This window comes from Cuculus canorus, chromosome 7 (assembly GCF_017976375.1).
Source record: "Cuculus canorus isolate bCucCan1 chromosome 7, bCucCan1.pri, whole genome shotgun sequence".
In the NCBI taxonomy this organism is placed as follows: Eukaryota; Metazoa; Chordata; class Aves; order Cuculiformes; family Cuculidae; genus Cuculus; species Cuculus canorus.
The window spans coordinates 5,957,589-5,973,975 of NC_071407.1; the positions used below are offsets into that span (position 1 = coordinate 5,957,589).

Here is a 16,387-nt window from a genome sequence, read left to right on the forward strand (position 1 = left end):
CCTAGTGTGAATATTTATCAGTACGTGTAACAACATCGGGAGATTTAAAACAGATCCAAGAGATGGGCTGTGGTCACAACTGCATTTTGGGCAAATGATGCTTTATGATGGTCTTGCTGAAAGTGGAATTGTTTTGAATAAGCAGAAAAGAAAGCCTGATTTAAAAAAAAAAAGTTAAATAGAGTATGTATTCACACATATTCACATCATATATTAAACATCATCCTAAGGTTGCTCTCCTTTTCAAACTAACTGCTGCTCTTAACCAGGTTATGTCTTACACTAATTCATGTCCGGGAGTTAGTCACAGGAGACAGGTTCACATTCTTCATCATTTGGTCTCGTCTTTACTTACATTCTATACCACAGAAGGTCAGATACTGCTTGGTATTCATACACCCCACATAGCGCAAGAAAAGTGCAAAGACCCCTCTTCCCTCGCTAAACTCAGCAACTTACAGGCTAATTGTCTGGGAATTGGACACACGTGAAACCTTTTTATACCGGAACAAGCCCTCACCCCAACAAATATTAAGATTCTGAAAACACTCAGATAAAGGCAAAAAAGTTTAAGAAAAAATAAACCCCACATGCCATCGACTATGCCATCAATAATACAAAATACTTTACACCACTTGCACCTGAGTTGAATAGTGGGAAAGAGAGGGAGACTCTGTCAGTGCAAGAGAATGATTCATGTGACCACTTTGTCTTAATTACTCAGAACAAGCAGTTTGTTGCTGTTTAGTGAAGAACAAAGGTATCAGCGTCCCTTGACAGAAAAAAAAATAGCCATTATGGTGGTGAAGATGATGACGACTGCCAGAACAACGATCAAAATGCGGTTTTGGATGATCCTGAAAAAAAGCAGAAGAGACAAAAAAGCAGTGAATAAAACAAAATAAAGCAAAATAGCAGAATATATATAAAAATAATAAGAATAAAGACACAGATGAATATCTTGGAAAAAAGACGTGCCCACAAGCTCAGGATTTCCTATACCATTGTGTGTATCCTGATTGTTTTTCACTTCTTTCAATTGCCAGTGCTTCCAAACATTTATTTATGCAGCTATTAAATCCAACTTTTGCATTCGGGAAAGAATTAGACTTTTCTTAATTATGCACACACATAAATACACATTAGAATAACTGAAATACATGATGTTGCAATTTATTAACTTTCTAAGAACAAATGAAATAATTAGTTCTCAGCTGATGCAATCCAAGCGGAGTGGTCTGTAAGAGTAAATACTATTATATTTTTTAAAGCCATTCTGAAATCTTCTCAGCTTTTTTAATCTGAATAGGAACAATTTATTAATTTTCAAGGGATTTTACTATTAAGGTACAGGATTTCAAGGAAACACATGTCAATGAGATACTTACTTGTACTAAAATACCAAGGGAAAACTATAAAAGATAGTTTTGAAGAAAAGGATGATATAAAGAAGCAAGTGTCAAACTGTGAAGCTTGTGTTGTAAAAGCGTCGCCTGTCTCTGTAGCATAGCTTTACTGATGGTAATAGGCAAATGTTACATTTTCTATGTAGTATTAAAAAAAATGTAAATTTATAATAATAAAAAGATGCCAGAAGTAGAAAGTCCCTAAGACGGTTCAATCATTTGTTAGAGAAATCCCTGCATCTAAAATCAGACACCGCATTGCTTCGGATTTTGCCTGAAATTAACAGGTCAATTAAAATTAATAAATCAACAAAGTAGAATTTGAGTCCTTTAACGGGAGGCTTGTGGATAGTAAGAATTTAGTGTTTGTTATTCCATTCTCACAGAGGAGGAAGAATATTTTTATAGCTCTTCATGAAACAGAAACTTCTGCAACGTACATGAAGCATATACTCAGAATTGGAGAGGTATATAAAAACCACAAACAAACAAAGTCAACAGAAGAACCCTAAGTTACATTTATTCTTATTTTTATTTCTCTCGTGCTTCTGCAAAACAAAGCACAACAAAAGAAAACAAAACAAAACAGAGACTTCATCACCCAAACCATGGTTAGAAGAGGTTTTGTGAAACATCAAACCAAGTACAAGGCTACAACTTGAAGACAGGGGATGTAATGTGTTAAAGTGAGCGTATTTCACGCAGTGAAAGAGAGAAGAAACTCTAGTGAGCAGAGGGGAGTTTTCCTGGGGAATTGGTTTTCGTTTGGACGCGGGTGGATATATATATAAATTATATTGCAAAGTGTAAAGAAAAATGCAGTTTTAACCAACTCCAGCTCTCTCCTTGCTTACCCCCCACCTAAAAAAAGCACAGTAAATGGATGGATGAAAACTGTCACATCAGACAGACACCCTCCCCTGTGACACTCTAAAAGGACTAGCTCTCTATCCTCCTGACAGGTTACAAAATGATCACATTTGCTGACACGTCTTCCGCAAAACTGCTTTAGTGTTTGTGTCCACTTTCCTAGCAGGAGATGAATGGGATGCTTTGTCCTCATTTATCACTTAAAGCTGAACTAAGATCTGTCTCGTTTATTTTTCCCTTCCTCACTAGAAAGGCTCAACCACAGCATTAATTCTTTCGCGATGACAGCTAATTCAAACTTAACAGGCAATATTTACTCTGCCAAAAGGATGAGGAGGAGGGAGAGATGTTTCTCACTCTTCTTTTTTTTTTTTTCCCCTAAAAAAAAAAAGTGTAGCAGGCGAACAAAATAAAGCTAATTAAGGGCTTTTGGTTCTTGTTGGTTTGCACTTCAGTTTAACACCTGAACTTACAAGCTTCTCTTTTGTGGTGGGGCGTGACATTCTCTGCCAAACACCTGATAACAAACTATTTGCCCAGGCAAATGCATGAAGACCAGAATATATATTTACTCACTCGCCCTCGTCACTCCTGAAAAGACACTCAGCAAAATTGAAACTCAGCAGTGAAATAGATTAAAAGCATGAAAACTCTTAAAACATTCAGCCTTAAGTAATACACAGTGCAGCCGGCTTGACAACCATTTTATTTGTGGGATGTGGGCCCCAAGGCATCCATAATGCTAATTTACAAAGGATTAACTGTGAGTGAAACTCGCTTAATCTAACACATAGTTAGGCAAAGGCATACATAACATACTGAGTGTTTAAATCGACTCCTCCTATCTCTCTGGCCCACTGAGAAAGCGTTGCATCGTCTGAGACGTAAAGAAAAATCTAAAAATGCACCAAATTCTCCAAATGCTTTATTTTTCATACCCCGGCAGTACACACCCAACTGCAAGATTATTTAGTCAGTGTCCACATCTCTAAAATCCTTGTCAAGAGAACATTGAGCGAGGCGTGCTGCCACCTGTATCTGCTAATTGAAGGTTCCCTTATGGTGTGAATCTAGGAAATACATATCAAAGTTCAATTTCTAGGAATCTGAATTAATCTGCACAGTGCAGCAAAAGAATATCATATTAAAAGGAACAAATTAATCATGAAATAGGACGGATGTTATCAACAGACTCCTACACTGAAGCATTATATACTTTTAATATTCAAGCTCACGGTTAAAGATTAATTTTATATCTTTAAAAAAAGAATAACATCGAGTTTTACTGTTTTACTTTCAAGTGAGCAAGCGAAATTAAACTAACTGCAAACTGCCAGAAGGATGGGCTAGGAGGAGAACGACCTTCTGGTAGCAGCAGGACAGTCTTGAGGAAGGCTTAGCAAACAGCGTGTGTTGAAGTCTGAATCCAGAAGCTGCTGCTCAGACAGAGAACACAAGTTCTGGGTGTCAGCACATTTCAGATCTCAAAGTCAACAGGCAAGGGCGACCCTTCAGAGTAAAGAAAAAAAATGAAGAGGAAAGGGGGTTTTGAGTGATCCAAGACAGTCAAGCCAGCTCACAGTGGTAGAACAATGGTTGGCATTGGCAGGACCCATCTGTAGGGAAGCCTATAGCACTGTCACAGCCAGACACTGCCAGTGGGTATTGCTCTAGGGAAAGCATCAAGGAATTTAAGTGGGGGAGGGAGTGATAATACCAAAGGAGAAGAAATGGGGCTAACATTCACTGCAAAAAAAAATCCCAAAGGCTAACACGCTCGCAAGAAGCAGATGATAGTCTTTTATCTCTATTACACCTTAAATTCAACGAAATCTGGTGAATGAGGAAGCCCAGATTCTTCTTTGAAAATGCAAAGCATGTTTACAGAGTAAATAATTTAAGAAAGAATACACACTTGAAAGAAGACACCCATTGAAACATCCATGGCTAAAATGCCTGAAGGCAAAAACTTGTGCATTTGCATGCTGCATTTTATTAAGTTAGCACACTGTAGCTTTAAAAGAATGCATGGCCAAATTAAGAGGAATGTGTGACTGAAACATCAAGGATTCCTCAAGTTTACATTATGAATCATAGTGCTGTTGATATGAGATGAATTAACCATTTAGTCGATGCAGCTTAGGCACTGAAGTCACACCAAGTTCTGCTGGAGCCCTGCACGCTGAGCTCATTAACAGCCAATGTCTGCTCTTCCTTTCATACTCGGCTCATTCTACTTTGAGTTAGAAGAGATGAAAAATCTGAGCTTTTAAGCCAAGTTCCATCTAGTTTATCATGGATAGCAATCCACATTTGGGTGCACAGAAACAGTAACTAAAGTAGATGCAAGGGTAATGGTAACCTGTGCGTTGGAAGAGTGCACTAGACTAAGAAAGCAGAATATGCATCCTACTCCTGTTGAGTTTCCTTCTGCTCCTCCTTTCTGAATGTCTGACCCTTTTTCCTAGCTTTTGGTCACAGCGCCCAACTTCTGACCTTTGTTGCTTTGGAGTCTCTCTCCAGCCAGCGCCAACTTTGTGAGCAGACTAACGACACTGTCTGCTTTTGGCGATCACCTCTTGGATGGACACGATGACCATCGCTTTAGAGAACAAGTCCCACATCCATTACCAAACACTGGTGTCCCTGGCAAAACAGTTGCCCCAACTCCTGCTACGGCAGAAACTGTGCTGCCCTTCTACATTTCAAACCCCAAAGCGATTTGCTCCTCTCCGTAGCTTCATGCACACATGCACACAATGGGTCTAACTCTGTTTGTGACATGTTTAGATCTGCTCTGTATAAACACAAAGCAGTTCCCGAACAAGCTTTTGCAAACCTTACATTAAGGATGCCAAACGTGTTTAAACCTTTTTACAAAACTGCATTCATTAGCAGGGGAGTGCACGACATCTATATGGGTTCAGCCTGATGTCTTGCACATGTCTTAGTGCCTGATTGACCAGCATTGAATAATGATGCCTTGCCATTAAGCACTGATGGTACAATAACAATTGTCATGAAAATTAACAATCACGGTAACATGTTAACAAAATACAGGATATAAATGAACCCGTGCAGTCTCTGGGTACATAAAGAGTTAGTTTTGTGTCCTTAACTTGAAATAATGAAGACTACAAACAAAATACTGCAAAAATTTCTTACAGAAGCTCAACTCTGACACTGATACAAATAAAAAAATACAAACGGCTGAGGGATCAGATAGCACACATTCATTACAATACAGGGCTTTATTCTTAAAGAAGGCATCTCAAAAAATAGTGTCCCCAAGAACACAGACTGATTGATGACGGAGCACTGTCCAACAGTGTTTCACTGTAATACGTGTATTTAAGATGTAACCAGAAGTGATTCCTAGTTTACTGGGCAGAAAGGCTTGTTCTTTGTACACAAGAGTACATTTTAAATGGTCACTTTGAATATCGGCCATTATATTTTTGAGTGCCCTTTTATTTGTGACCTGCAGATTTTGCTAATATGCCAGAAAAAAAGGTACATGCAAATCAGCGGTAAGTGCTTTTTAAGTGCCCAATATTCGTGTGCAAATCAGTAGATACAAACAAACACAAAGTGAAGGTCTAGTCACATAGGCATAAATATACCAGTAGAAACTAAGTGGAACTTAAAGTAACATAGCTGTAGTCAGATACCTTCTGGACAGATACCATTGTTACTACATATAAGGGCATTCTTGTTGTCATATATCAGGAGTTTTCAAATGGAAGCGCTAGACTCCACACAGGGGAATAAAACGTTATGACTGGTAAACCAAATCCTTAGATACATAATGATAAATCTCTAAGTTCAGGGTACCTGGGGGCGGTTCAAGTAACTATTTGTCTTTCCCATTTTCAGATAGAATGGTTTTCTTAAATAAAGCAACTGACAGGAACTAGACAGGCTGTGGCAAAACATAAAGACATGGCAACCTACTGAAAGTAAAGAATAAGAGAGCCCTGCTCAGCAAAACTGCAGCTGGTTGGAAGCCTCTGACTTGAAACATTTTTCATCGTTAACAACTGAAATTAGAAAACAAATATCAGTGAAAAAAAATATCTGTACAACTTGCATACAATTCCTGGACCCTCTTCTACTGACCTTGAAAAAAGTGAAGAATTTGGAAATGCTCAAGTTTTTTTTCGCCCCTCTCTTCACCCCAAACTCTGAAAATAAATCCAAGCTCTTTGAGTTCTCAAGCCAGAAGAACCAATTACATTGTAATTGACAATGTATATCTACAGGCCAAAACGCTTTGGGGGTTGGTGGAGAGGGAGGTAGGACCCCCGTGGCTTACTTTATGCCACAAGGGCCATGCAGCCTGGGCTTTATTCCCATTTCCAGCAGTAACCTATCTCATGTTCCCTGAATTCCTTCCCGAAGGAGCCTCTTCTCTTAGGGATAGAGGGTCTGGTTTCTTGTGCAATGATAATGACATTAAAGCCTCCAAAATGGAGGAATGGAGAATAAAAAATGATGGCATTTTTCCAGCTGAATAGCAAGGTATTTTGAGGGAGATGGGCCGTACAAGGTGCCTCAGATTCTGTTGACAGGGCTGATGAGTTGTGCAGCGCTTCATCCTCCAGCTTTAAAGATCAGTCCTAAGGACTGGGGCCATCTACTCACAACAACACGGATAGCAATCTCCAGTTATAATATTACACTCAAACCACATCAATGTGTTTCCACCTGGGCCTTGAATGAAAGCATGAGTCATGTAATAACAGGTGCAGGGAGGTAGTCACGCTATCCAACATTAAACATCTAAATTCTACCTAGCTAATCTCTCTTGGGTCCCTGTGTATATAAGCTAGAGTCCTGCTCTGAACCGCCTTCCCTTTTTCCCGGCCATATATGCATCCCAGAAGAATTAGTCAGTTAAGTTAGCTGGCTAGGTTAGATGCCTACAGATTAAGGAAGGATGAATATCCCTCAAAGCTTGGAGTTGAGGCCCAAACAAGAGTGACAATTCTCCCAAAATCAAATTTGCTTGGAGAAAGGTTGCTAGCTCTGAAGGCAAAATCATACAGGAAAGGCGTTTTCACACTGTAAATTCTCTGTAATCTCCCATTAATCAGAGATATTGCACAGCTGAAACTCACCAGTAAAGCGATGATGTTAATCAATAATTAGCCAGAAAATACCTTGATTAACAGATCCTATACTTGCATAGAGAATTCTGACCTGGATCAAATATATTTCTCCTTTTGATAGTTTTTCTGGAGGAGTGAGAGATAGGAGAGACATCCCTTTCTGGGATGAAAACTTTCTGAAACTCAGTGGGCTTCCCTGGCTCAAGGAACCGTGTCTTTCACCTTGCCATGTCACCTTCTGACAATCTTACCATTAAGATTAAAAGAATAAAATTATTTTTGTGGTATCTGATAGTTAAAATACTTACTGAGATATCTAATAATGGATATCTCGCAATACATTCCAAATGTAACAGAGATATATGAACAGCGCTGGAGTACAGCGTTATTTGGTGGCCTACAGGATCACAATTATCATAGCTTGTGTGAGTCGTGTTTCAAGGAGCTGTCAGTCTCGGGAGGTGCACAAAGTACACAGGTGATCACAGGAGTGTGAGGGGACTGCACGGACACAGCTTGACTGAGTAGCCTAGGAAAGAGCGATATCTCCAGGAATGATAAGTGGATGCAGACATCACCATGTGAACGGTGAGAAGGTGGAAAGCCTGAAAGAGGACCTCTTGGATGTGGGACCTAAGGTAAAAAGACAAAAGGGAAGGCTACTGTACATCTTCTGCTAGCTAAGATTTTATTAATTGCTTATTTTTAAAACATGTGGGAAGGTATTTCTGAAGGATGAAAAGCATCTTTCCACTGATAAGAGACCCTGACAGGGAACATTTCTCTGTACAGTTGCAATGCAACTTCAGCTTTCTCCTGTCTCCATGTCCTCCCCTTTCACAGAGGGAACAAATTAGATTATTACTGTCATTAGGAGGAACAGCGGGTGGCTTCCGGGGCCATGGAAACTCACTAACCAAAACTGGAGGGAGTTTAATTCATTTCATGCAAAGCAGAGGCAACACCAGATCTCTTTCGCAAGTCTAAATGAAGATCATGTGCGCGGTGGCAACTGCAAGTGGAAGTAGTCAAGGTTGTATTAATCTCCAACCAGCCTTTCTCAGGGTACTGAAGTATCAAGAAGAACAAATCACGCATTTAGTCACCTGAGCATGACTAAGAACCATAGGCCTTAACAAACATTACAAGTGCTTTAGAAAGAGCTCTGAGGGAGGGTGGAGAGCCCAGCTGTCAGCGTAATGGCATTCTTCAGCACATCGGTTGCATGAAGCCCTGGTCTCCAAGCAGTTAATAGGAAAAAAAGCCCCAAACCCAACTCCCTCCTCAGCATCTAAAGCTAAAGCAATTATTTTTCCAGCAGAAGAAATGTATGCAAGCTATAAAATGACAAGAACATACACGATGCACATTGCCTTCCACGATAAATACAGTTGAATTTACGTTCTGTGCGGTTAAAAGAAAACAAAAATGTCTAAAATCTGCATTTTATCAATTTTCATGATAATTATAACCCACTTAGACATATCTTAAACAGATGAAAATAAGTAACGTCTTTCACCCTGTCTCACTCTAATTAATGACTAATCTACGGCTTTTAGGTGTGTTGAAGCTGGACACAAATACTTTACTTGCATTATTTTCCCCTTATCACACCAGATTTGACTGGGCGTCTTTTTGTATGGCAAGTTTTTCTACAATTGTCTTAACAACGTTGACCTCTTTTGTAAAAACCCGAAGGCATCTGCAGCAATTGTTCCTGAAGGTGTGCTATCCAAAATGTTACCATTTCATGGCACTTCTTGAATGATAGAATAGCACTTTTTTGGTATATATATTCATTTTTTTTTCAAATGCTATGAAAGAAAGGAAAACAATCATGGCTAAGGCCATTTGTGAGATGGCATTAAAAGAGCCTACTCCGAGACAGATAAAAATAATGAGAATCTTTCTGTCAAGAAGGATTTAGAAAATATCACTAGCATTATTAAAATTTAATTTTTTACTGTGCTTTTTGGTTCCCCTTTTTCCAGTGATAATGAGCAGGACTGCACACCTCCACATCGCTAGTACTTGTTTTTAGCAATAAATTCAGCCTTCCAGTCTGAAGACATTTCAGACAACAATTTTGACTGCTATAGGCTTATTTTTCAACCTGTTCTGTGCTTTGAGTCTTCCTACAAAAACCAGTTCATAAGCTAATTTTCCACAAGGCCAGTGGAACAAATAAAAATCAATTTTTGCCCAACTGGTTCAGAGAAAGCCTGGGAATAGCGAAGACAGAACAGTGAAAAATAAAAAGAATCGATGTATTCACAAACAGTTTACCTGATAGAGAACTATCAAATTAGTTGACAGGAGATACTTGCCACTATTAGAGTATTTTTCTTTTCAGCATGTTACAGTATTTCTATTAGGGGAGCAGAAATGCCTCTACTTCATTACGACCTCAGACACCTTGGTTTAATAACCACACCGAGCCTCCATGCATTCTGTCAAACTACAGGCCACGAAGTCAAAGTGCAAGAGCACTTGCAGATCTTGCAACCAGAGGGACCTGCAAGCCCAACCTGGCTTAGAGTGGGTGTAAGTTTTGCTGATCTCGTGGAAGGAGCGAAGACTTCTTTCTCAGCAAACAGAGAGAGACATTCACGACCTCAGGTCAACCTTGTCAAAAGGAATTTGGTCCATCAAGAAAGGAAAAAACTGTAAGAAACTGCCCAGATTTCCCTCTCCAGTTAAAAAACTAAATGTCCAGGAGCACACTGAAGACTAAGTAGTCTAATATCTCTTGGAGAGGCGGATACAAATTTCCCAAAGATGGGGATTCTATTCATAGGCTTCAAAACTTTCAAAATCGCAAGGACAGCTCGGGGCACCGACTTTAATATTGTGGCCCAATCCATTTCATCATCTCCTTCACTAACTGGGCAAGAGTTTCTGTAACCACGGTACCCAGAAGGGATGGGATCGATGCTTATGCCTTTCTATCTGCAGCCATAAAAATACATTTGGAAACCCACCTGAAGAACAGAATCTTTTTTTTAACACAAATTAATCACCACTCCTGTGGAAGTACAAGAAATTTACAATTTACAAGCGTAAATATTAAGGAAGCTATTTTAAAGTAGCTGTAATCTTCACCATAGTACATAGCATTTTATACACTCCTTCATTTTTATGAGTTGACATTAAATTGTGACTCATTTTAAAAGAAAAAAAAGGATTAAATATGCCACTCTGAAGTAAAGCTGCATATTACCTATTTAAAAGTATTATAACACACCATGGAGACATCATTTCTAGGGCCAAACAAAACATTACTCAAAGAAGAAATTGCATTAAATATAAAATTTTCAGAAGAAGGTATTTGGAGTTAAGTAATTTATCTGCCAATAAACAGCGTCATAATAAACAGTAGGAAATATATGAAAAAAAAGGTATACCTGCGCTTCACTATTTGAGATGCAACACCTTGGTATAATAAAGATATTACTCGTCCACCAAGCAGATACAGGGAGAAACTAAAAACCACCACACATTTTGATTCTGAATCTCTTACAACTGATGCTAATTTGCTTATGATATCTGCCTGATTTAGAGCTAATCTTCTGTAAATTAACTCCTAATGCTGTCTGAAATAATCCTCTTAATGCTGGTCTGTCTTGAATACTTTATATCAAATACCATGAAATACAGCAGCATACACAAGGCGCGCAGCACTTGTAGCACTGTTGGCTGCTCTCGAATATTTGCTGTGCCATGAAGATGCAAACGTGGTGCAGAGCTGCGTGGCCCTGGGGCGGCTTTGGGACAGCCCAGGGTTGTGTCGCTCTGATTGTCCCCTTTGGAGGGGACAGCACGCCAGGACTGTGTCCCACCCCTCCTGGCCACCAAAGAGAAGAGGAGTCTCTGAGCCCACTTACTAAACGGTGCAGTTCCATGCTCCAAACCTCCCACCTCCAGCAGCACGATAATGAGAAAAACTAAACTGTTTGGGCTTTGAGACTTCCAAATGACAAGATCGGTGTTAAAAAACACTAATTATCAGCTGGAAACCTAATCTGATAACTGGTTTGAAAAGACAGAGACAGACAATTTTGTTTCTTCACATGGGGAAAACAGTTTCAAGGGTGTTGTTTTAGCATTGGCTGGCTTAATTATTATTGTCAGTGTGCTAAATCTGTATTTAAAACTATATTTTTTTCCACTAAATCCACCCAAACAATTTTCTCCCCCAATGTTAATATAACGACACATCCGAAAACCTAATTGATACTGGTGAGCAATACAATTCCAACATATTATTTTCTCAGTTTTCGAAACACAAATGGGAGGCACAACTTTGACTGAATGGACCTCTTTATGTTTTAACAGGGGGTTTATTGGCCCAGACTCCAACATATACCAAGCACAATTGCAAAAGCAATACATTTTTAATTGAAAAATTCATGTATTTTTACTACGAAAGCGACTCAAATAACAAGGAACCTTGTCAGGTACAGGGCTCTTAAAACAATTTTTACATATGGAATGTTGTTTAGAAATTATATTTTCACCATAGCAAGCACTTACAGGAGGCTATTAAAAGAAAAAAAATATGTATTATTTAAATCATACTTTATTGGAGCTTGATATTTTTATATATTAAAGAACAGATAAAGCCCAGTGATCAGTGAACTGTATGTGTCCAACAGCCCTTCAAGAGCCTTGTGGAAATGTATAAAACAAGCAGTGATACAATCCTTTGCCAAACACTGTCATAAATTTTTTATTTGGCAGCTAACATTCTCACTAGTTTTCTTGGCAGCAATTGGGACCTTTAGCAAGAAAGGTGCAGGAGAAAAATACCTTGTTTAGAGATGTTTTCAACACTTTCTGGGATTTTTCAGAACTTCTGCCTGCAGCACATTTTACAACCACAGTCTCCAGTTACCTGATGAGTAGGTGGTGGTTTCTAACTTCTTTTTTTTTTTTTTAATATAGACAGCCTACTACCCCCTCTGGCCTCCAGCCTAGGATGTGAGTGTGGAGGGGGCTGTACGTGTTCCACAGAGATACAAGTGGTTTCTTCTCTCAGTCTAGACAAAAAAGCCTGGAAAATAATATCAGAATGTACCTTTCATTGCTCCTGATGCTATCTGGATCTCATTCCCAGAAGACAGAGATAAATGAAAGGCAAGCGTGCTGATTAGTTTTGCATTTTCTTGGGAGATCTCTGCAGGAAAGCTGGTCACAGGCGCTGCTGCCCTGGTCAGCCGAGGGACTGGCTGATAAACAGAAGGGTGAAATAGATTTCTGTGCCCAGATCCTATCTTCCAGGATGGGTTTGGTTTGGTTTAGTTTGGTTTTAAAGAAAGATATAGTAAACTTGACATGTGATGCACAGCCTTCTTCCATGCACCCAGATATGCTGATGCTTCATCCATGTGAAAATCCGGCTCCAGCCGTACTATGGTTCGGGATCTACAGGGCAGAATTAAATAATGGGCTCTTGCCAGTTCACTGACGGAACAGATGTTTTATATTTTGGTATTTCATTGTTTCAGAATAGAAACAAGGTTAACCTATTTTATATCTCAGCAACTTCCTCCAAAGTTTTCACAGTAGTAAGATATATTTCGGTCCTTCACACGGACATCAAGGAAACAGTTTGTCTTAAACAGATGTAGACCAGGAAAGTCACCTTTTCCTTATTTGTCTCAAATTAGAGAGGCTGGAAGTTAGTTTTAGACAGCACAAATTGCTTTAAAGACAGGCTTAATTAAAATAATGATGTTACACTTACAAACACAAACTAATAGGCTTCCCCACAGCTTGTGGTCCAGTTTTGTCTCTCATGTTTACCAGGGGCATCATCCCCTCAAGAACTTTGTAGAGCACACACAGACATCTAGTGGTTGGTCAAAACACTGCAAGAATGCCATTGCATCTCAGAGTGCTCCACTGCAGCCAGCAAAGTTACACCAGGTACGAGTTCAGCTAATTTTGTCTCTGTTTCACCTATGGATGTGCAGATCAAAAGTGGGGCAGAATTGCTTCCTCGGTGACATCTCCTATAATCATGCTGCCCTTGGTGAGAGACTCGCTCTCTTAGCAACTCTGGCTTCCCAAACTTCCATGATCAATCAGAGATATATTTGCCTTTCTTTTAAGTACCTTTAAATTTCACTCTATGGTACTTTTTTTATTTTACTTAAAAAATGAAGACCTTAACTATGTAATACGGTTTGAAAGGTCCTCTGAATGTGGCTACACACCATGAAGTCTATTGGAAAGCAACATAGCAAGGAGATCTTACAGACAACAAAATCACACACAATAAAAACATACAGAGTCAATAATAAATTCTAAGTTGCTGGTAGAGGAATATGACTTGCTCTGCAGCCCACATCAACCAATGGAAAGATGCCTAAAACTTCAGTGGGGCTTGAGTCCCACATCTGCAAAGGAGCTCAAGAACCACCATTTCACACAGCGTTGGAAGAACTCAACAGTGTTGGAAGAACTCAGTGCCCTGATTCTGCTCTGTTACACCATTTTAAATCAAGTGGTACTCAGTGGTGTCATAACCCTGTACATCTGTGTCAGCCCCTGTGTTGCAAGGGCAGACTGGATGCCAAGAATGCAAAACAGATGTTGCTTTCCTAATGTTTTCTTGTTGTCATTTAAGTTGTTTTCATGGGGTTCTGTTTTGGTTTTGGTGAGTGAAACAGGTCGTCAGGACTTTTCAGAGGGCAGACTGGAGGAATGCTTATGCATCTTCCTTTTTATTTCGTGTGCATGTGTGAATATGCACAGACTTTGAGTTACAACCAGGAATTTTTTTTTTAAGCTTCATTTGAGCTATGCTCTGTTCCCCTGGGGCAAAGTGAAAGGTAGCTGTTTGTGGATGGGAAAAAGGGCTTTTGTGAGCAGCAAAAACTGCATCACCAAACAGCTTAAGAAAAAAGATTTTTTCAAGTTATTTTTTTACCACTATTTTAAGAGGAAAGAGGGATAAATATATATATATTTGCATGTTGACTCATTAACAAATTTAGCAATAAACACTTTGTAATTAAATCCACTAGTTTACTGCTGTCCAGAAACTTCTCAATACTCTTTGCGCAGACGGTTTTGGAAAACGTAGAAAACTAAGAAATGGTGAAGGCAAATCCCAACAGCTTGCTGAAGCAAATCTAGCTGAGGCTTAAACTCACTTCTGAACACTGAAATTTGAGATGCCGTATCAAATAAGCAGTTCTTTTTCCCTTAAGAGAAGAAACTGGGTGTAGCTAACCTAGTGCATAATAGGTTTATTCTCATTCACAAAACAGGAATTACTTTATGGCCCCAAAGTAAAACTAGCACAGAAATATACTGGCAGATTTGCTGCAGATGTGTGTTGTGACACGTATGCAGGGAATCTGCTATTAATCACACGCTAAGATTTTAATATTATGAAGGGTAATGCAGGCAATCATTATGGTGAAGGTTCTGGATTCATAAAAGCCTAACCCACAAATGGGTCTTTTAAATTTAATACATTTGAGCTCACTCTCATACTGCACCAGTTGAATTCCCCGATTCCCCTGCCCCCACTCCCCATTACATACATTTATTTCAACATCTATTGTGCGTTTCTTTTTGTGCTGGTGCTCAGCTTCTTTTCTTGTGACACATGACAGTTGTTGGGGAAAGTGCAGCTTTTCAATCCTCCCGTTTACCAGACTATGACAGGAATGTTCTTGTTAGAGGGGTTGTTTCCAAGACCCCTGGATACGGACCCAGTGCAGGAAACGGTCTGGCTCAAATACTGGAAAAGCCATCCTTCACCTGAATCCTTCAAAATTTGTGTCCGAACATAACTAGAACCTATGTATCCGTGCTCAGGCTAAGATTACGACAGACAATTATACCGTGAAAATGCATTATTCTGACAAAGCAATCAATCACATTATTTCTCACAATTTCAGTTCACCCCTAAAATTTTCCTTACTTCCAAAGCCAGCTGGATATTATATTACCAAAGCTGCTGAAAGGGTGTAACACTAACCATGAAGCCAAAGGCCACTAAAACTATGCAATGCATAAATTTTTATTGTTTGCTCAGCATTGAAATCTCATTAGGGCTCATAACTCATCGGTGCACTGCAAACATTTGCATCTGCTGATCATGAGAACTTAGATGGAATGTACACCTTTGGCTAATTTACTTGTTATGTTTCTAGATGAGACCATGTGTGTTGCTTTTTATTTTCTTTTTAAAAAGTCCTTACGTGGTTGTGAGAGGGATGTGCACTTTTTAAACTAAATACATTAAAACTTTCATTTGCAGTTTCTCAAGGTTGTTCTCTTGCTGGCAATGTTCATGATCATCATTTTATAAAAGCTTTGTTTGACTTAGTATTGAGGGTAATAATTGTTTGAAAACTGTGCCCCATAGAGCATTTAGATTCATTCATCCTTTTTGCTTTATGCAGTCACATTTTAATTAGATTAAAATTTGTCCTCCAATTAGCTTTCATTAAAGTTTGTAGATTACAGCAAAAATCTCCACTGAGTTGTGCTTCAAAACTGTGCCTAAAGTTTAAAATTAAATAACTGTGCAAATGAAGTGATTATGAAGATTATTACTATGCAAAAAAAATCAGTCGCTTCTTGATTTACTTATATATTTAACTCTGTAATTTTTTTTTGCCAACTTCAATACCTCTGTGTTCTCCAGAGTAGTCATCATAATAATACCTTAGAGTTACAGGATACCTTTCATTCCTAAGGATCCTTAGGAGCCTGATTCTGCAGTCCTTAGGCACACCAATAGTCCTGTGGAAGTCCCTCAAATCTTTGAGCAAGTGCTACTTGCTGCATGCGAACCAGAACCCAACTGCAGGTCAAAACCCGCTTTCAGATACCTACGTAGCCTCACTGTGGAGTCGTGCAGCTTAGAATTCAAAGCAGATATGAATAGGACATAAAAAGTCTTTTCTCCTACTTCTGGGTGAGATGTGGCAGCTGTTTAATGGTTACAAAACTCACCTCTTCAAATGAGGGTGTGAA

At 39.1% G+C, this 16,387-nt stretch overlaps 1 protein-coding gene across 4 annotated transcripts in view; it reads right to left on the minus strand.

The window, feature by feature from the left end:
- The window catches only part of VTI1A (vesicle transport through interaction with t-SNAREs 1A), a 277,855-nt gene that overhangs the window by 8,112 nt on the left and 253,356 nt on the right, over positions 1-16,387 (minus strand). For all 4 annotated transcript variants that reach the window (XM_009570579.2, XM_054071515.1, XM_009570578.2 and 1 more), the window contains one exon: positions 1-857. This exon is cut by the window's left edge and continues 8,112 nt beyond it. In XM_009570579.2, the coding sequence (XP_009568874.2) occupies positions 764-857 (94 nt within the window). In that variant the 3' untranslated portion in view covers positions 1-763. The remainder of the gene's footprint in view (positions 858-16,387) is intronic.